This window comes from Corapipo altera, unplaced genomic scaffold (genome assembly GCF_003945725.1).
Source record: "Corapipo altera isolate COAL_440 unplaced genomic scaffold, ASM394572v1 61, whole genome shotgun sequence".
Taxonomy (NCBI): Eukaryota; Metazoa; Chordata; class Aves; order Passeriformes; family Pipridae; genus Corapipo; species Corapipo altera.
The window spans coordinates 5,117,605-5,139,852 of NW_020884910.1; the positions used below are offsets into that span (position 1 = coordinate 5,117,605).

At 39.2% G+C, this 22,248-nt stretch overlaps 1 protein-coding gene across 2 annotated transcripts in view; it reads right to left on the bottom strand.

Moving 5' to 3' along the window:
* Positions 1 to 22,248, bottom strand: part of GSK3B (glycogen synthase kinase 3 beta) — a 152,639-nt gene that overhangs the window by 91,669 nt on the left and 38,722 nt on the right. For both annotated transcript variants that reach the window (XM_027653682.1, XM_027653681.1), the window contains exon 2: positions 5,676 to 5,869. In XM_027653682.1, coding sequence (XP_027509483.1) covers positions 5,676 to 5,869 — 194 coding nt within the window. The remainder of the gene's footprint in view (positions 1 to 5,675; positions 5,870 to 22,248) is intronic.

Here is a 22,248-nt window from a genome sequence, read left to right on the forward strand (position 1 = left end):
AGGTTGGACTCAACCTTGGGAGGTCCTTCTGTGACTTCACTAGAGCGTGTGCTTGAAAGGGTCTACAACTCAGGCACAAAGGAAGTCAAGAGTTCTATGAGAAATCCAGCAGTAACAATGGCTTCTCTTCAAATGAACATTTAAAATTCTCATGACAAAGCTACAATCATAGGAAAATGGATTTGCTAAAACATTAAAAAGCAAGATGGTTTGCCTGAACTTGGCAAAGGAAAACCAAACCTGCACAGAAGTGACAGAGATACCATTTCCCTTAAAGCTTTACAACTGGGTTCCCCAACCCATATCAACAGGCTGGGTGTCAAACTCCTGTCTGTCAGTCTATAGACATGATTATCTATACCCAAGCTGACAGACAGCAAATAAGACGTGTTTCAACTCTTCTTTCAATCAGATTGCCAGGTACATGCCTCCTCAAAACAGGAGCTGATCGCTACACTAACAGTAACCTTAACAGACTGAAGCTCCCTGAAAATGGAACTTTTTTTTCAATATAATTCTATTATCTGCTGTATCTTAACCAGCCATGGATAACCAAGAGCCAAGGTCAGCCAAGAGTGGAAATAATTAAATCCAATTTGAAGTCAGATTCTCACAATGGCCTAGTAACCACTGACATTCTCAGAGCAAAAGATACCTACTATTAATCAACAGGTTTACTTTTTAAACATGCATGTTTACAGAATGACACCTCCAAACACAAGCAGAGACACACAACCTACTAAAAAAACTGGGTCAATTTAGACTGTTGAATGCTTTAAAAAGAAAAGACTCTTGAAAAGTTACCAGAACTTAAAACCCTAAACATCTAGTCATTTTTCAACAGGAATTCTTCCTTGTGGTTTTATATTTTTCATGGGAGCTGCTACAATCAAAGTTGCTATAATTAAATGAACACAAACAGTGGATAGGGGCTACTTTGAAAAAGGATCTTTTTATACTTAGCAGCTTGATATATCCAAGGTAGGAACTGAAGGAAAGCTGTTGCTCTTTCAGAAACATTTCAAACAGCTCACAAAAGTACACACATCCAGCAGAGAAAGAAAGAAGCCAGAACGTCAACACAGACTTATTTTTCCACCCTGCTGCTTTATTGGGTTTTAATGCTCAGATTAACACTAAGACTTTATATATTAAAAACAAAACGAAGAAACAACAAACATTCAAATAGTCATAACACCTATTTCTTCCATAAATACAAATAGGAAAGAGCACTGTGGTCTCAGCTTTACCAATGCAGGGCTTCACCTTTATGGACCATCAGGGCTCTAGTTTGACATCCTCTCACACTCCAGAAGATCTGCCTATTTAAATTATTCAGGCAACTAAGCCAAAGGCACATACAGTTGGATTGCTAAACCTAGGCAGTCCCTGAATGATTTGACAGGCTGGATGGCATGAATGGTTCCCATTACAGAATTTGGCTTTCTCTTGCTGCACACTTCATGTCTGTGTGAGCCATTAACAAGAAGTGTGATGCCCAATCTAGACCATTTGAAAAGGTGCAGGAGTAGTATGAACTCCCTTCATCATTTAGATTTCAACAGCCTAGCACTAAAGAAGAAACATCAAGTACTGCAATTCTGATATGGAAAATTTAACTATATATTCTCAGTCAGCTGTGAAGTATTTCTAACAATTCACACATTCATTCCAATAGGAATTTTTAAAAATGCTAATGGAATGACAGAAATAACAAAAAATAGTTATTTATGTTAACATGCCTGTTTGCTTATTATTAGTTTTTGCAGGATTAGAAGACAGTAACATGACTGACTCTTAATCTGAAGAATATTCCAATGAACGTGCCAAAAAAAACAATGCAAGAAAATTTATGCTACCAGTATTTTCTTTTCAAGCATCACAATTAGGTTGTGTCACTTAAAGGCCTGCACAGACACATGGATGAAAATAATTGAAAATGCTGTGACTCATTTAACTGCACCTATCGATGCTTTGCATGAGAACCTATTATTATGTGTCTGTGGGATAGAAGCAGAAACACATCTATGAAAGCTGAATCATAGTCTTTCGGAAATTCTGGCATTTGAAAGGATTTTGGCCCCAAAAGCTTGTGAATAGCTGGCCTTACACTATTTTTCAAAGAGAAACATCTCTCACCCCTTGTGAAACTTTAAAAAAAACCCAACAACCAAACCACACCCAAGAATACGACCCTCCATAACAACTAGAGACAAATTCAGTTGTTCACAGACTAATGACAAAACAGCACATAGCCTGTGAACTACTCATTCAAGTATCAGGTAATTGCCCAAAATTACATTACTTAATTCCTCATGCTTAATACAGAGAACTAGCTTAATAGTTTAATGAAGGTACAGATGAAAACTAAAATTAAGCATAACTCTCTAGATTTTATTTATTCCCTTCAACTATTTACCACTATCCCTAGTACACCAAAACTACTGCTCTACATTACACGGAACTCTAGAGACACACATTTCAAGATCCAGAGCAATTCAGAGACCCTGTTTAAAACACAGCCATGCAGGAACTGCACTGCCAAACTGAAGAACCACTGATCTGTAACAAGGGAGTAGAAAGACGTAGGAACACGGCAAACTATCATCACAGAAACTATAAGATTCAACTATTCGGCAAAGATTTTTACACTCACTTCTTTCTGGTATGGACCAATGCTGCTTCCACTTGAGCAGAGGCTGATCAGAAACTTGTCATAGCAAAGGAAAAAGAGAAAAAAAGGCAACCCCCCTCTGGTAATTCCAGCTTTCAAGTTAGCTTTAAACCTGGACAAAAGTATCTCAGCTTCCTGACAGAGATCTAAAATTGGCAACTGTGGTGCATTTTCCAGATCTACACAATAACCTCCCTCCACATTCACAAAACGCAGAAAGAGCCTAGAAGTTACACTCTCTAGGGATTTCCTAAAGTTTCTGAATCATGCCCTTTAAGTTTCAAGACTTCCTACTGTTTTTTCTAAAAACATTTTTTTTAAAGAGCTAAATCACGACAAAGGAATTATACTGCACGTAGCAAGATAAATACATCAGGAGAGATAAGCAGGCACCAGCTAGAAGCTACAGCTGAAAGGTTTGGTCATGATTCAGATTTCAGGAAGCAACTTTCATATAACACTTTCCTCTTCCTGCTTTCTCCACCATTGGGATCAGCACGGACAGGTATTTCTAAAGTGCCCCCTCTCTTCCCTCTGAAATTGATAAAGTTCATTTAAATCAAACAAGCTACTGTCACCTTTGGCTGTCTACAGTAGGGTTGGATTTCTTCCCCTCAATCATTGTTGAAGCAGAGGTGTGCATTAATGAGAAGGAAGTGGCAGATTTCTTAAGGAACTCCACTGACCAGGCCTTGGATCTGGACTTGGGCAGCCAAGCAGGGATGGCAACAGCCCAGTCAAGCCACACATCACAGCTCAGCTCTCTGAACACCAGAGCTGGTCTGCTCCTACACTGCAATCAAACTGTGCAGCCAACAGACATTAAAAGTTCCTGTTTAACTGGTGAATTATCTGGTCCAGTATTTACTACCTATAACAGACATTCCCAAAAAGTAGCATACCCTGCAGTAATTGTAAGCTATTCTTGATATAAGATACATGTGTCTAGCTTCCAAATCTCTCCAGGTAGAGTCTTTATTCAGCCTGCAGGAATTTACATCTCCTGCCAACAGAACATACACTTCCAGCTCAGAATGTGAAAAAAATGGGAGGACTAAACTGACGAATGACAGGAAAAACTAGGGAGCTGAGACCAAAGATAGATGGTGCTGTGCAGTTGGGACACAAGTTTGGGATAAGAATATGAAAAATTGCATAACTTGGGTACTGCTGCAGATGTGACCCATGCAAATTATGAAGTTTAAAAAAGTACTTTTAAATTAATGCTATCTGTGAATCTACACATGGACTTAACCATTAATTACACCTTCTTTAGAGGTTCTAAAGCCTCCAAGTATTGGATGTTCTCAGTTTGTATCATCAAATGTACACCATTAGTTCAGAGTCCAAACTGCAAACACCCTATTTAGCTTTTCAGTTCAGCTGCTTTGCTTTAACAAAAAGAGGGTTAGTATTCAAGAGATGTGATTTTTTTCAAATCACTTAAAGAAACACTCCAAAATAAAAGGATATATTATCAGATAACAAAATGTCACTGAACCAACTACAAAAACCCTACACTTTATTCCAGATGCCCAATAGAGATTCATTAAAAAATAATTACGATGTCCCAAACTATTAATATCTGGTCAGGAACTAAAATGCTCAGTCAAGTTTTCATTTTGACACACTACACAACCCCAGAGTTATGACACTAAAAAAATCAAAGATTCTGGTCCAAAGCACCAGCTGACATCTACCAAGCACAACATGGTATGGGAAATATCCTGGCCCTCCCCCTAGACCTAGGCAATGGGAAGAAACCAAGAAGCATGGCTAGGTCTAGGGCTTCTGTTTTTCCTTTTCCGTTTTACCTCTTCCATTCTTCTAAAATAACACGCTCTTACATCATATTGCATGCTTCCCAAGCACTACCTTCAACCCATAATACAGTCCAGAAATAACTCAGATGTAAGAACAATATAAGAACTTTACATGCCTTTCTCAATTAGAAGTATATAATGCTCCATGATTACATTAATTTAAATATATCTTTTATCTTCTATTTTATATCTAATGCATCTGTGATATGCTGATGCCTGTGGTGATGACAGCATTAAATTTCAAGACTCAAGGAAAAGGCATACACCAGTGCCTTCAAAACACTTCAAAAGAATGATTTTGCTACCAAAACAGGACACAAATTACAAATACTACCAGTGAAGCCAGCTCTGCATGAAGTCTTACTGTAAACTCAAGAAATATTAAAACCAGTACCTTTGCTATCATGCACTGCTTGCACAAGTTGATCTGCAGGCCACTTGATTATAAGGGAAAGCAGTCAAGGACATCAAGTACCAAGCAGAGGACTAAGAGCAGTGATGAGTGGCTGATGGTCCTTAACTTTTATTTGGTTTAATATTACCAGATAAAAGTATTTCTCTTTGGAAGGCTACTTGTTTAGAATGAGGAATCACTAGTCTATTAAAACCAGCCAAGACAGACCACATTCATAAATCAGATAATAAAGGGAAGTAACTTGTCTTCAGTCCAAACTGCCCTGGACTCAGTATCTGTTATCTTCATACTTGGCCTTGGGAATTTCTGATTTACTCAAATACAGCCTTTCACTTTATAGGTGTAACAACTAAGAACAAAGCCCAAAGACTTCTGTTTCTTCCAGTAATTTAATTAGTAATGACTGGAGAAGAGTCTATGCTAGAAAAACAGTAAGCATAAGACAAGCTTTTCCCTGGTTTCCACACCTCACTGTCTAAAAAATCTGGTCTGCAACCTGGAAACAGCATAATATCAAATCAGGATTTTTAGCTTCCTGCTTTGCACTAATCCAAATTATCATAACAACAGTGACTCACTGATTTTCAAGTTAAACTATATCCCTTTATCATAAACCATCCATTTAATCTTTAGTCCTAAACAATTTTTATGTGCATTTACGTGCTCCAACGAAAATACATTAAGAAAATCAAAAACACTGCCATCAAAGACATGGAAAATGAGATAACATTCATGAAAATATGAAACTTATGCATAGGCTCACCTTAAATCTTTTATCCTGCAGGACTTTCTTAATGGCCACAAGCTCTCCCGAATCACAGAGTTTGGCTTGATACACAACACCAAAAGATCCATTTCCAATCACCTTGGTGTCTGTGTAGCTAACTTCTTGTGGTCGGTCCGGACCTTGTCCCGGAGTTGCCACTACTGTAGTCACCTTGCTGCCATCTTTGTCTCCTGGGAAGCAAGAGATAGACAGATAATCAGAACACATGCCTAAGCAGGATGACCAACGAGACCAAAACAGAAGAGGGTAAGACAAAGATTTAAATCAGCGTGTGTATTTTAATCCCATAGAGAAAAACAGAAAACCCTGACAAAACGCAGAGAAAATGCAGAGCATATTTTTTACCAAAATATATTAAGTGGTGACAATTTTTCATGTAGATTATTGCTAACAAAAATTTCCTTTCCAGAAGCAAATAGCTGAGCAATAAAATGTGATGCATGAAGAAGTGAAGTACTTATTCCTACATCTGATTATAAAGTTAAGTGGTATTAAATTAAACAGTGTTGTTTGTATTACCAAAATGAAGCCTTTTCCCATGTTTTCCTATAACTGAAGAAACCAAACTGTCAGTATGGCTGTCAGAGCAGCACTCTGACCCTTACAGGCAATGAAAACCAGGAGCACAGGAAGTTTGTTACAAATCCACCTACAGATAAAGCTTCAGCTTGCACACATCAGGAAGCATAACCTTTGTCAAACCTGGCTGTGTGCACCTGCAGCAGAATCCAGGCTGCATCACGTGGCAAAGTCCTGCTCCTCCCTTCTTTCATGCCTGGACTTCCTTGTAAAGAAGGGAGGCACTTCCTGGGGCAGGGGCAGGAAGGGAGAGAAGGATGATGGTGGCGAGCACTTATGTGGCATCTCAACACGAAACAGAACATGGACAGTGATCCATGCTCAAGATGCAAGATGCCTGTGGAAGCTGCTCAGATGGATGTGCTTCAGTGCAGATGCAGTGGCTCTGGGTTTCAGCAGTCCACAGTCACATGCACTTTCCCAGCCACTTTCCTATCAAAAGACCAAGCCACAATTACCTACTCTCACTGTTATAACCAACAGTGCTTCACCTTGTTCAAAGCCTGATTTTGTGTGTAAGAGAACCAAAGCTTTAGGCATTTTATAAACACAATCTGGGCATTTATTGCCTTTCAATTATGATGGCTCAGGTTACAGAACTGAACAGGGCTTCAAGGAAAAACAGAATGTACTGTTCCACAGCAGTCACTCTGCAATTCTACAGCATCTGCACTCAAGAGATGCTCGTCACATCTGCTTATTAAGAAACCTTCCCTCCACAACCTTTCCCAGGTACTCTCTTCCAGACCTTCACTATTCATGCATTTAGAAAAATCTTTCCAACAGGTAGCTCAATCTCTTTTAGTGCACTTTAGGTGAAACACTCCTCGTTCTGCTCCCAGAGGGCATGGAAAATGGTGCAGTTCCCCCCTGCTCTCTTTCCTTCATCCTCCCATCGTCTCCTTCAAATATATGAGGGGCTGTTGCAAAAAGGTTATCATGATGAAGAAGTTATTTCTCTCTGGGAAAGCTCTCCCCTCACTCCTAAAAATCTCTCAGGTATGGTACCAAAAACCAGGCTCTGCAAAGGGAGCTTATCTCAGCTCTACCCAGCATGCCAGTGACTTCTGGTGTCTGACTTACAACACACTTGTTTGTACAGCCCAGCACAACGTTTGCAGGTTGTGCAATGCTGCAACCTCATGATCAGTTTGTGTACCAAACTCTCCTCTGCAGAGCTGCTGCCTGTCCAATCCTCATCCACTTTCCACTTACACACCTGATTGCTCTTATCAAAGCCTAATATTCTGCATTTGTCCTGGCTGAACTGCGTCCAAGGTTACTGCACACTCTTGCCAGCTTGTCACATCCCTCAAGCACAGTCACCATCAGGAGATCCATTTCATGACACTACATTAAGTTTAGCTAACAAATTGGTAAAAAACAGTGAATCCTGTGAGACTGCTTAAAGGTCCTGCAAAATCCCATGAAATATCTCATCGTATTTTTTTCTTGAACCTCCTGTTATGCTCAAACAAAATAATCAAATAATTTTGTATGCCTTTCAGGGGAATTCCAGTAGTCCATTGTTTTCCTAGACTTCTCATGAGAAAATAAGTTTGAAAACTTTGGAGTCAAGGTACACACATCTATCTACTACTACTTCTTCTGTACTTGTAAGATTCAGAGGAAAAGTAGGTTGGCTTGGCATTGTTTGTTCATGAAAAGCCCACATTAACTGCTACTCATCTTTTATGTTACCTTTTAGGTTCTTAGGAATTGTTTGCTTTTATGACTCCAACTATTCCATCAAACAAACAAATCAAAAATATATAAAGCAGATCAGTTCTAAGGATGCCAATAACTTGCCAAGCAATACAGAGTAGGTGCAGCCCTTCCCCAAAATAGTCATGAGAAGGTGAGATACAGAATATATATACAGATCTAAAGAGAAAACAGGGTAGGGGGTGGGAAGGAAAACCAGAGAGAGATGAATGTCTGCTCGTAAGGAGAGAGAAGCATAAATGGAAGCATACTAAAGCTGCATGGAAAATTCACTCTCCTGTTTGACAACTGTTAAGAAATAAATGGAAGGAATCCAGGAAAAAAAAGAAACCCTTTTTTTGGTAAACAAGTTGAAAGTGTAACTCCCATAGCAGCCCTGCATTTTATTTGCCCGACTGTTCTATGATTAGCATTCTAACTCGGCACATACAAATAGGTTGCATCTGTTTTACTGCAGCAATCCTCATAAAATAAAAGGTAATCCCCTAGCTTGTGGATTTTGAGGGGGCTTTTTTTTTTTTTTGGAGAGGTCACTAGACCAGAATACTGAGACTACTGTTAAGGAGTTTTGTTATCCATTTTCCAAAAATCAAGACTAATGAAGTCTTAGAGGTAAAAATAATTGTCCCTGGCAACACTGGTTGAGATTTGAAGTACTTGGTATCAAGAGATCTGCTCTAAGGACCCTCTTCAGAGCTGCAACTTGCTTAGGGGCCTCCTCTACCATAAAAGCAAACCCTGAATTTCAGGCCACTTCAAGTGTTTTGTCCCAGTGTGGAGCTGCAGCAATGTGGCCAAATTCTCCAGAGCTCAAATAAGAAGCCAGTTGGCTTTACACATTTTCCCTTTAATCCATAGAAAAACAGCCCCTAACAGTTGAAATTGTCAGTGCTTTAAAGTGTAAGCACTGACACTTTCATCACTGCACCAAGAATTACTTTGTCTCTTTACCAGAACCTTACAGAGCATTAAACCTCCTGGATGTTTCTCCCAGTTTCCTTCTTCCAACAAACAACAGCTTTTGCAAACCCATCCACAAAAGATAGCATAAGGACCCTAATCTTTAAAGAATTCAGCCTGTTAGAGTTTCAGTTATATTCCATCACAGAATAGCTGAACCTGAGGGACTGTAGGGGTAAAATTCACCTTGCACCTTTGACAGCTTTGGTCTCCAAGAGTAAAATGTCTCACTGCTTCTCAAAGTATACAAATAATGTGCTTGTATCACAGCAGCATCCAGAGGCCCCAACATGGTTTTGTTACTCCTTGCACTACACAGATGTACCTACTGTTCACAAGACCATATGCAGTTCAGAATGGTAATCCCAGTTTTAATTGCCTGGACAGCAAGAGTTGAGTTGCCAGCCAAACAGCATGTAAATGAGTTCACTAAACAGCTTTCAGAAATGCTGGTTTTAGCCTCAGCATGATGGAAGATAGTAGAGAGGAAGAACCCCTGTCCAGAAATCTCCAGTACCCCCAAATGACTCCCAGCAGTAAACACCAAGAAGCATTATACCACAGTCAGTCTTAACAAGAAGCCTAGACAGTTCTTATCTCATCCCCTTCACCTCTTATTTAGTCTAGGACTGTCAGACTTAGTGTCCCCAGAGGATAAGCAGGCATTGTCAAACACACAATACCCTCAACACCTCTGATTATAGGGTCTACAATAGAACTAGGACATTAAATTTAAAAACTACAAAAGGAAGGAAAGGCCACAATATTAAACAGCTCTTACAGCACAGCTCACATCAAAAGAGTCACCAGCATTTGTCCAGAAGCTGCAGCTTTCTGGGACCCACAGCAACATGACCTTGGCTTTACTGTAACAAAAAAGCAAATTCATGTGACTGTACAACCATCATCTAAGTCAGTCACCTTTGTAACACCCAGGGCAGAAGCACAAGTAAAAATAAATAGCTATCACACTGTAGTAGACTTGCTTTTTCATTTGGTACATTTCATGCAAACTCTTAAAGCATTTCCTCACATGATATTAATGCTTAACATCCATGATATGGTATTTGAGTTTGGGATTTTTTTTTTGATGAAGAGGTTATTCCACAGGTCTGATACGCAACTGAAAACAAAATCCAGACAGTGCAATTTTCAAATGCTCTGATCTTTCTAGCTCTCTTTCTAGCACATGATGACCACACAGGACAGATCAAGAGCATGAGGTAAAGTCAGTGATTCAAACCAGAGGATACTCAGCAGTTTGTGGGAAGAAAAGAACATACTCGACTTAAGAGACCACTGTTTGTCAGAGCATCAGTGCAAACTATAACTCTACTTTCCAATATCTTGGTATAACTTTATAATGGCTCATGTCATCATTTTTACCTAATGCCAGGGGCCTCTTTTCAAGGTGATTCTTAATTCAATTTTGTACACTCAAAACAAGTTGCATATATTCAATTCTTTTGGTTATACAATTCACCAATTAAACAAAAATTAATATGGATCAGTATTATTTTAATGAAATATTTGTATGGTTTGGGAACAAGAGGCATGCATCTCAAAAAAAAAATGGTGGCAGATATTTTTGGTTTTATCCAGGTGAGATAAGGGATTCTGCTACTGGACAAGCGTTTTGTTACAGAAATACCCCACCAGCTGTAGATTCCTACCACTAGCTCAAAGCTGACCATTCTGTAAGTGTACTACATGTATACTTTTTGCCTGTGCCTAAATGCAGCTGTCATTCAATAAAATTCACTTCAGCCCTCAGAGACCATGAAAGGCATCCTTTGCTATTGATCAGAACTTCCCACACACCTTCTAGTGAATGGGCCTGGAAAAAGTCCAAAATTATGTCTGCCCTACATCCCTTTACCTGTTTTGCTTCTGAGCAGTACAAACACATATTAATGCAGATATAATCAGATATCTAGGATTCTTTTTTTTCCTTTCACCTATATATATCTATCTATATATATCTTATATCCCCTCTTCCTCCTCTTCTATATGCTTTACAGTCAAAGGGAAGAAACAATGCATTAGCAGGATGTTTACACCAGCTTTATTCCTACTTCAAATGCAAACCTCAATCCTTTGTGCTGTCTCCAAACTCCACCTTTTCCTCTCTTTTGACTTTACCTATCTCCTCTTGCTGCACTTCTCCTTGCTGGCATGCCCACAGGTCCCTCCAACAGATGCTATTTAGATTGTTTTCAAGTCCTAAAAGAAAACCTCACAGAACTGCAACAGACTCTACAATGCCAAAAGTCATGGAGCTGTCTGTCTCCACTTACCTCAAGTATCTTCACTCATCTGCTTCAAATCTCAGCGTCACCTCTCTATTAAGATATGGCTCAAGATTAAGTACTATTCACTATTTCTCCCCTTCATCAACTTGTTTTATCTTAATTTGCTCAATGCTCAATACAGTGAACAAGTCACTTCCACACAAACTCCACACTGCTGGATCCAACCCTGTCAATTGGATTAGATTACAACCAGCAGCTGACACAACCACCTAGAAAGAAATGAGTGACCAGAAGGGGACAGAAGTCTATCACAACCGCATGGGCTCTCTTCAGTCACAGATAACTGGATGGCCAAAAGATCTAACTACTTTGTGAAGCAAATGTTTCAACAGAAAGCACAAGAAATGTTTTCTGCTAGGATCTGGTGCTGATCATCAGATACGGCTATGAAATGAAACGCCCAGCTTCTTAGATATCTGTTCACAGTACATGAAGGAAGAAGGTCATCAGCTGCTTTGAAAGTCTTCTGTGTGGCCAACGTATGCTTGAGGAAAGACACTGTCAGCAGTAGAAATCACTACAAATTTTCCTTTTTTCTAGTTATTTTTCCCACTACGTTTTTTTAAAAGTTAGTTACAGAAGAGCTAATAATTAAGAGTCAGTACAGGGGAGAAAGTATAAAAATGGTATTTATGAACTGTTTTCCTAGATAGCTTCCTTTCTTCATCATAAATGCTACCCAGTGGAAGACAGTACAAAATAAAAATCCTACAATCATATAGAATCATAGAATGGTTTGGGTTGGAAGGGACCTTCAAGATAATCTAGGTCCAACCCCCCCAGCATCAGCAGGGAATTGTTCACTAGACCAAGTTGCTCAAAGCCCTATCCAGCTCGGCCTTGAACACTTCCAGGGATGAGGTATCCTTAACTGCTCTGGGCAATCTGTTCCAAGGTCTCGCCAGCCCCACAGTAAAGAATTTCTGTATCTAATCTCAACTTTTCAGTTTGAAGCCATTCCCCCTTGTCCTATCACTACGTGCCCTCGTAAAAACTCCCTCTCTGGTTTTCTTGAAATGAACATTCATGGACCAAACCAGAAAAACTCAGGGAAGTGAAGAAAGGAGTCTTACAAAATACAATGTGGTTTGGTTTTTAAATTTACCCCAAGCAAAAGGAGTCCTTAAAATTTCAAAAACAGTTCAGGTCAAACATTTAACAAAAACCTGTAAGTGTGCCAATCATCACACAGATAAGGTAGATGCATTCACTAAATATATATATACACACACACACTTGTTTTAGCACAGAAAATGTCATCTGACTTCTTGACTGTAACTGAATACTGCAATAAACGAGTGGCCATCAGACATTACTTGAGATCACAAGAATCTCATGATTTGTATCCAAGGATTTCAGAATTGCTAGCTAAGAAGTCTGAGAAGTGATTTTTGAAAGGAAACAGAATACTCAGAGAACTTCAGCGATGGATGGGATGATTCATAAGATCCTTTAAGTTTGACAACAATTTCAGCTTAAAGTACCACACCATTTATTTTGAATAAAGAAGCAGTAAGGTAGTTTCTAAAGATTGGATTGTTATACTCCATATTGTTAAAGAGACTATAGGTTCATTTGAAAAAGAGAAGAGAAAAACATTGATGCAAAACCACTGTGACTTCTACAGGGTTTCTGACTTGCCATCACAACCCAAATTAATGAAGAAACAAATATAAAGAAAGTTGATTATTAATCAAATTATAATACACTAGCCCATAAGTTTCAACATAATTAAGATCTAATAAAATATAGTAGGAGGCCCCACCAGCATTAATTTTTGCCCTCACACCTACTGCTTTTATCAATAACCTGAAAAAAAAAAACTACGGAGTTCTCAGACACAAGATTTAGAGAGTTATGCACAGGATAGAGTTAGTGAAAAAGCAGGTGACCTCCCTTAGTAACCCAGGCACAAATTAAGTTGAGGGAAGATGATAGGCCATACAGCCAAATCAAGTAAAGCCATGTGAACAGCGGAGTCATCAACTCTGACTTGCAAGACATCCCAGCACAGACAGAATCACACACCACTACTGAAACCTAAAGCAATCCTTAGATATACAAGCAGGGGAACATCAGATAGAAAAAAAAAAAAAAAAGAAAAGAAAAAAAAAGAAAAAGAAAAAATCTCTTTCCTGTTTCACACCCATTGAACAGGTACTGAAATAGTGTGCTCGGTCCTGATAGCTAAAATTCAGGAGTGATGATTCAAAACGCTAGGGATTCAGAAAGAAGCTTCAGGCATCATAAGGTCAGAAAAAATACATTACTCTGAGTGAGACTTAAGAGCTCAAACAATTTAAGTCAAAGAGAAAGCTGAAGGATTATATCTAAAAGCCCATTTCAGGAACAGACATTTCAGAGAGAGCTCTGATCTGCAGGTGGAGGGCATATTGCAAATAATGACTAGAAACAGAAACTGCAAGTGTTTGGGACAGAACTGTGGGCGGACAAAATTTAGAAAAAAATATTTTCCTTATTAAAAACTCTGAAAAAGTTATTTTTACAACACTGATTTTTATTTTAGATTGGAATCTTTTCTTCAACAAAAAATATTGCTGAACTGCAACTGTTAGGTTTGAAATAGGAAAGGATGAACATGACGATTCTTAGGATTTTAAGAAGGCCAGAAAGGTTCAATACCTACATAAAACATTTCTTTCAACTCAGCACTAATGCAATGGTGTCATAGCTCAGTATCAAATATGCTGCCTTCCACAACAGTCAAAATGTGCATTTAATTCAAACAAAATCAGGTGAAGAATGAAAGGTCATTCTTTGGTTTTATTGCTAATGATCAAATGATAGTCACAGTTAATTATGTGTCAATTCAGTTAAATCCCAAGACAAATAATCAGGACAAATTTCAGCAACAACTGCCAAGCCAAAAATCACTAAAAAAGATAAAAGACTTTTAAAACACTCCACCCTGAAATCAAAGTTGCCATTGCCTCTTGCTGGACACAAAGGAAGGAAATAAAAGAAAAATACTGCACCAAAATGATGGCAATGCTTTCTGCATGTCAATCATTTTCAAAACCTTGCAGAAGGCAAAACCTGTGACCTTAAAAAAACTGTTGGTAGCTCTAGATTTTGCTCAATAGCTTCTAAAACAAGTACTAAGTGCTGAGTTTATGTAGGAGATAACTGAAAAATGGAGAAAAAGGTAAACACAATACCAGTGACTGACTTCTGTCTACTAAAATAAACTATACTATCACTACAAAATAAGCAGTAAACAGCTCAGAAAGACAACATAATTTTACTATAAAAATGAAACTTTGTAACTCAACCAATCTCTGCTTCATGCCTTTTTGAGGTCAGTGTGTCACTAAAAAAAAAAAACAAACCTAAATGTATTCCCAGCAAAGTGTAACGACTAATGACATGCCTCATATGCCTATATTTGATATAATAAACACATGAAATGACATCAAGATGCAGGGACGTTTGCCCCCTATTATTTATCTCTTGGGAAAAAAACCCCACAACCTAAAATTTAACAGAAGGAAGGGCATTTGGATTTACGGCACCTCGGTTCACACATTTAAAATGCCACTGAAGCTTTAAGTCTTTCTTTAGAGGTAATCACAGACTTCTGGAGGGGGCATTCAATTCACTCTCTTTGAAAGCTTAATGTTAAAGACTGTAAACAAGCCTATAAAAATGAACAGGGTACTGAGTAGGTCCCAGAACACTGGCATGACAAGCTTGTTAAAACGTCCACTACAAGGTACACCAAGTTCTAAGGCACTGACTTTCTACAAGTTTTTGCACGAACTTGACTCTGAACAGGTTAAAAAACAAAACAAAAAACACCAGAGGAAAAAGGATGGGAAGAGCCCTGTTGACCCAGCCTGCATGCCTACCACGTTGACCATCAGCTGACCTCCCTGGATCCTACCGTGGCAGATGGGATTCCAACAGTCAGCTGCTTAAATTGACCACCACGAAATCCCAGCAGGTTACCACCTCGCTGATTTATAAACCAAACAGCTGAATCCAGAAGGGATGTTTACTTGCAGTGTCTGAAGAAACAATTTCCTGTAAGCTGTCCTTCCCACCACTGTGTAAGGTGGTGCCCACACCTTTCTGAGGCACATTTAAGGTCCATGTTAACCATCTCTATCGTTAAAACAGATCATCCTTCAAGTACTCTTTCTGTCATGGCAAACACAGACCAAGACAGTAAATTTCTAAACAAGACAGCTTTCCCAAACTGCAGTTAACACGCAGGTGGTGGGAGAACTCTACCCTATTACCTTAGGAGTACCGTTAAAAGTATTTTTTTTTTCTGTGACTAAACAAAATATCCACCAGAATGCTTATACTTATATTTCTGCTTTGGAAAAAAATACAGAAACATACAATTAAGGTAATCTAAACACTGGCTGCCAGTGGGGTTTCATAAGCAGTCCCATGCTTGTTAACAAGTTATTTTTAGTAGGCACTCTTTCTGTTCTCCTCTCTCTCCACCCACACGCAGAAGAACCCACCTGACAAAAGTTATTTAGCTACAGAAATCAGCTTTAAATTTAGATAAGGTGATTCCACTGATTAGGAAGCACGTACCAAAGCGATCATATCAGATGCTGTTTTTATAATCTTGGGTCAGTTATTCCTGCCCCAAAAAGCTTACAGGTTAAATGCAGCACAAGAGACAAGGACAGAGACAGGGAGTGAGCAGAAACAGTATGACAACATCATTTCAGCATAAGACTCTGGCCTCAGTGGTATCCCCCTTTGCTATACAGCTCTGAGTTAATTGCTAGCTGAGAAATTCAGCCTATACAGTACTAGCATTTCTTATTTGAAGTTTCCTTTAGTTGTTCCTCCCTCTTACATCATCAGGGAACATGATTTAGTTAATATTTGCCAAAGACAGCTATAGTGGTTCAGCTGACACGTAATAACTTATAAAACCCCTGTAACTGAGCCCTGACGTGGCATCAGAGAACCCCAAGTTACAAACAGATCGTATTTACCCACTTGTTAGTGCCATTCAACAGTCAACCCTCAAGGAGTCTATCAGTGCCTTCTAGCAAGGCTGATTAGTGAATCCATCATGGGTCACCTACTGACACGCCTGCTTTAAGAGCACTGTTAGAGACCCTAAATCTCCCGTCTCTCTAAGATTAACAAGTGATAAACAGCACATTTTCCTAGAAAGCCTAAAATCTTCCCATCAAAATATCTGGTATAACCTGCAAACCTTTCACTGAAGTAGTTTCTTACAAACTGCTTAAGGAGGAGGCTGGCTACTTGCTGGTGACCTCCCTGGCCCTGTTCTAACAGTATTTGTCACAGCTTCTGAATCCAGTTAAATGTACATATATCACCAAGTCAAGCACATCTCTGATCCCTGAGAACAGATATCATCACTGTTTTTTTCCTTTTCATTCTGTTTTTCCATCCACTAAGAGGTTTCAAATGCATATCACGCCATTAAGCAAAACCCACAGAACAGCCACCTGCAGTAGCTGCAAGTTGCCAAAATCCTCCCCACCATACACTTCCACAAATTACAAGCATCTTAATACATCTTAGAGGGAGTCTCTACTCTTCTACTGGGGTTTAAATGAAACATCTTTCAAGCAGTGCTTAAGAATGAAGTGTGAATAGGACCCCACCATGCTAGGCACAGCGGCAGGAAGGAAGGACCAAAAGGAAATAGGCTAAAGAAAGAAGAAAACAAAGTGAAGGTAAAGAACACCAAAGAGACAGGTGGAAAAAAACCAAAATACCCCAAACCGTAAAAATATTAACATCACAAAGTGGAGAGAAACAGAAGCAAAAGCACAGAATCAAGAGAGAAGAGAATTTGGAGCACAACTGTAAGCAGATTAACACTGAACTGAGAGACCCCACAAACGAGTTCTCCAGAAGCACTTGCTGTCACCACTTCCACAGGCAGCCCAGCCCACAAGAGCCTTTGGATAGTTCTCTGTGGCCTCTGCAAGCCCTGCCAGACTGTGGAGGAACGAGCAGGGCAAGAACCATGTAATTCCACATCTGCTTAAGTGTCCTTGTCAGGGTCCCTTCTGCTACACTGTTGCAGTGATCTGATACAGCAGCCAATCCTTGTCAAAAGCTGCACCCTCAAACTTTGAATTTTTCGTCTAAAAAAAGAAGAGCAATTTCTGTATTTCTGAGTATCAGAGGTGGACTTGAAAACCAAGGTGCAATGAACAGTAATGCCTGCTTAACCTGCTAAGTCAGGGCAAAGGACCAAGCTCTCCTCCTCGACAGTCTTGGGTTCTAATATATTTTCCTACTCTCTGGAACATCTGAGTACTCTACCTTTCTCTTTGCAATTTCTCCCTTTTGTCAAGTACTCCATAATTATGTTCTGTCCTATTAAGACTTGACATGTTTTCTTACTCCTCAACTTCACTGAACACAGAACAGAAATACAGCATGTACTAGTCATGATATTCTCTCTACTACCAGGAAACAGCACCTAGGACCCAGAGTCCAGCCTACAGACTGAATGAGACAGATCGAAATCACAGTGAGAAACAGATTGTTTGGAATCTGAGACAGCAACCAAAACCAAATCGAAAGACAGATGAAGCTAGTTATAAAAATGCATTCATTTGATGCCTATGTTTTAAGATTGCAGGAGGAGTAAGAGAATTGCCAGCTGTTCGGAACCAACATCCACTTTGGGTGGGAAGCACAGTGGAGAAAAAAGTCAAAAGTGAGTAGTAGCTAATCTGAGTCGCTAAAATGATCTGTGACCTGTGGTTGAACACCATTCTAAGACTGAAAGAGGCACTGCAACTATTTCTCCAGAGAGAAAAACTGAGTTGTGCTACACTGTTCAATTCATGCTGCAGAGCACAGACCAGCTTTAAGAGACTACACAGCCTCCGCATCCATCCCAAATTACTGCTTCGGATTATGCCACACAACTGCACAGAAATGGAACAAGTCAGTTTAGGTTAAAGATGGTTTTGAATTCAAGGAGAACGTTATCTCAATTAACATTAATAAACCGTAGGCATGCCATCAGTGCACTGCAGATATTCTCCACGGCAGGAGGAGCTATCTTGGTGAAGGAGCTCTTATTACAGATGAGGCAGCATTTTAGAAGCCAGATGCATAAGCTTTTCATCTTTGGCAGGTCCTGCTTTTTCAATTTATTTATTTTTAAAGTAACAAAAATAGTAGAGCAAGAAGAACAAAACAACTAAGTGTTGGACATCTCTAAAGCTATTTAAGGTAACCAGAGAAACCACAGCTCATTTTCACATTATACATGAACTGATAAAGTGGGGGCTCTTGCCAAAAAAAGATGATCTTCCCACCTTCATGTTCCTGCCATAGCAAATCTGGCAATCTCATAGCCTGAGGATGACTCAGTTTAGCCTACTGATCTGACAAACTAATCCATCTCCAAAATAAAGCAAGCCTCAAATCAGCAAGCTGAACTGACTCATCTTGAGGATAACAGTTGCTAGATTTGACATGGGGAAGAACAGAGAACAAGACTGTTCCTTACTGCTTGTACTCCCAGGAAAGCCACTAAGTCTCCAGCAGAGCTGCAGCCTGAGGAGGAGGCTGCCTTTGGAGGAGCAGTCCTGGCTCTCCCATCCCTCCTTGTGCCCTGATACCACTCTGCCCTGGTACTAGGTATCAAACAACTGCTATCTGAAGGTGAGTTGCGTCAGAAATGCTTCCAGAAGAACAAAACTGCCTGCCCACAGCAGTGTGAGCCCTCCTGGCAGTGGAAGGAGATGGAAGCAGGCAGCAGGGCCACAGCAGTTCCTGGTGATGACATCCTATGCCAAGGGCACGTGAAAGCAGCCAAACTGCAGGCTTGGGTGAACCAAAGTGGAAGCGTCTGGGCACCACATCCTCTGCTTTCTCAAAGCAAAACACAAGTTCATACTGTCAAACAACTGAAAAATACTTCAGCTATGGTAAGAAAAAACCAGAAACTAAACCAAGTTACATTACACCAGCACAGACATTTATTCTGGAGAATAACTACATTGCCTTAAAATGCATGCTTTAGATAACAGAAAGGATCATTTTTTCCTGTGGCTTCTTAAACCTATTAATAAGTTTATTTTTCCTCTCTCAGAAACTACGTACCTTTTTCAGTAAGACTATTTTCCCCAGCAAAAGGGCAATAATATAATTTAAAGTACAGAAAATGTTTCCAAATGTTTTACTGCAATATGCAGGATTTAGTAAAACAACATCCCACAAAATGGGGATTAGTTTTCTCCACAAAGAAAAACATGAGCAAAAGTAATATTTCTCTTAAGAATGAGCCTGCACATCTGAGGATTTAATTCCCTTCTGCCAGCACATGAGCAGACTGAGACATTCAGGGAAAAACTCTACAAATACAGATGAAATTTTCAAACTGTTCCTGTAATTGTTTGTTAAGGAAGGCTGCTGGGGCTTGAAATCCTAAAATACAGACAGGTATCTGGAAACAGAGAGAGGGGAGCAGCACTGTTTTAGCAAAACTTCCTCTTAATTATGGAGGCAAGAAGAAAAATAACTAGTAAAACCAAACCTTTTCTGACTTCTGCCACTCTCCACACTGGACAAAGGCACTATCACTCTTGAAGATCCCATGAAGCAGAAAATAAGTAATACTAAGTAAAAGATAAGTCTAAAAACAAGAAAAAATTTGGAGACAACAAATATTTACATTATATATATCTGCAAAAGTCATATACCTATGCAGAAATTGAGGTTTTTCAAGGGCTGCTGTTCCAAATTTATGTAGGTTTTGAAAGCACCTGAGGCTTTTTGCCAGCAGTGCAGCAAGTTTTCTTAATTAGAAGCTTGACTGGCTTTGACGGAAGAGAAAACAGACTGAGATCTCAATACTGCTAGCTCTTCCTTCTCTTCCTACATACACCTGCATCCTAGGAATTTCAGGAAAGATAAACCAGGCATTATGAAGCCAAGATTGTGAGTACATGCAAAAGGTTCCCATTTCTAGAAGGAGATAATGGAGCCTAATATTTCTCTATTGCTGCTATGACAGGAGAATAATGGCAAAGCTTTATCTTTCAACACAGGAACAGAAACATCCACCTCAGAGAAGAGTAAAAACAGAGGAGCAATCTAATCTTCTTGGAGATAAAGGTTTAATTACTTGCCTCAGAAGACAGTAACTAACAAAGAAAGCACTCTGAAGAACACAATTCCTTTATTAGAAAGGCTCATACAAAAGAAAGATACTCAAATATGGCATCAATCAAGATAGATAAAGCACATAACAGAAAGCATGGGTCCATCCATCCCATTTTCCCATGTCTCACACCAGCAAACAGTAAATGTTTAAGGAAGAGTATAAAACAGGACAAACTCGCAGGGACAGCTATCCCAGCACACCCTCCCAGACCCCAGCTATGGGCGGCTTGGGAACTTCCTAAGCCAGAGGTAGCATTCTCTGGATTTTAATTTGTGACTTTGCAAACCCAGTCCAAGATCTGAAGACACCACAGGCAATAAGCCAACCAGCCATTTCTGAACAGGCACAAGGAGAAGGGACATCTCTAAAGCACATCAGTGTCAGGACTATCTAGTAGAAAGCTGAAATTTGATCTCAATATCTACAGTACCAAGTGGTGACAATTCTGTTCAAAGTCCAGGATGGCTAAGCTAAGGCATGTGCATACTACACAGCATCCAGGCACTTTTTACTACGTGGGATTAGTCTTCACCTTGTTCAGAAATTCATCTTCCATCTTCGAATCAGACATAAACAGTATAATGGAAAACTGACTGATGTCTTTAAATGGACTAAATAAAATAAGATCGGAAACACTTAGCATGAGTTTGGGAACAGGAGAAGGTCACAACAACCTAAGATAAAGATCAAGTAGCATTGACTAAGAGTCAAGAAGAAAGTAATTCTTGAAGAAGAGCATACAGAACATGCTTGAATGTTTGCATTTTGGCTGAGACAGGAAGCAGAGTCTTGAATAGAAGTTATTTTCCACAGTAGCAGCCACTCACCCACAAACCCACTATGAAATTACATTAAGGCATTACAGCCTGGCACTGTAGCAGAGATAATGAATGCATAAATCAAACTTATCACAGAAGGATTTCAGCAAAGGCAAGATGAGACTCATCATCTTAAAAAGCTATGTCAAAACTCAACAAAAAGCAGAAAAAATTGCCCGTGTTTCAAAGTTACTACAAAATGCATTCATTTTTTCTTCCTTTAGTAAAAACATTCTTATGAATAAACATGTTTTTATAACAATCAAATCAGTAATTGTCTTTTATCTGCCAAGAAATGAAGCCAGGATTCTGTTTTCCTTTACACTTGTATATAAGAAAACATCTAATATTTCACTTCAGATATTTGATAAAAATCAAACAGCACTCCAATTCAGTGTCTAATTAAGGAGAAACAGCTCTTTTCTCAGTATTTTCTTTGAAACATCTACTTGAGTTGACACACAATTTTGAAATTAGTGATGTTTTCAAAATACTTATTTTCTCTGTAAGATGACCTGAAAGTACAATCTTTTTAATCCAAATATTGTCCCTTCCAGTTTGTCACATCCAAAGAGTCTGACAGCTCATCCAGCAGATATGAACTACCAGAAGTAATGCATGCTGCCTGCATCACAAATGAAAGAACAAAGAGAAACCTCTAGATATTTCTATATATTGCTTTTCATCAGAGGTCACTAATGTGTGAGTTCATCAGAAGTAGATGGTTGGGAAATATTCAAACTCAAATTCACCTTCTTTCCAACACCAAAGATCATGGCAATACTGACATAACTCAAAAGATGGGTCTTTTAGTTTAATAATTGATCACCATGTATTCCAATGATGGATCTTCATCTACCTTGACTCTTAGTTCACTTGCCAGGGCAGCAGAATTATTCCTCAGAAAATTCTAATCAGATGAAGAAACGGACATGAGGAATCATACTTGTATAGGATGAATATGAATTGGCTTCCTGTATAATTCCAAGTAC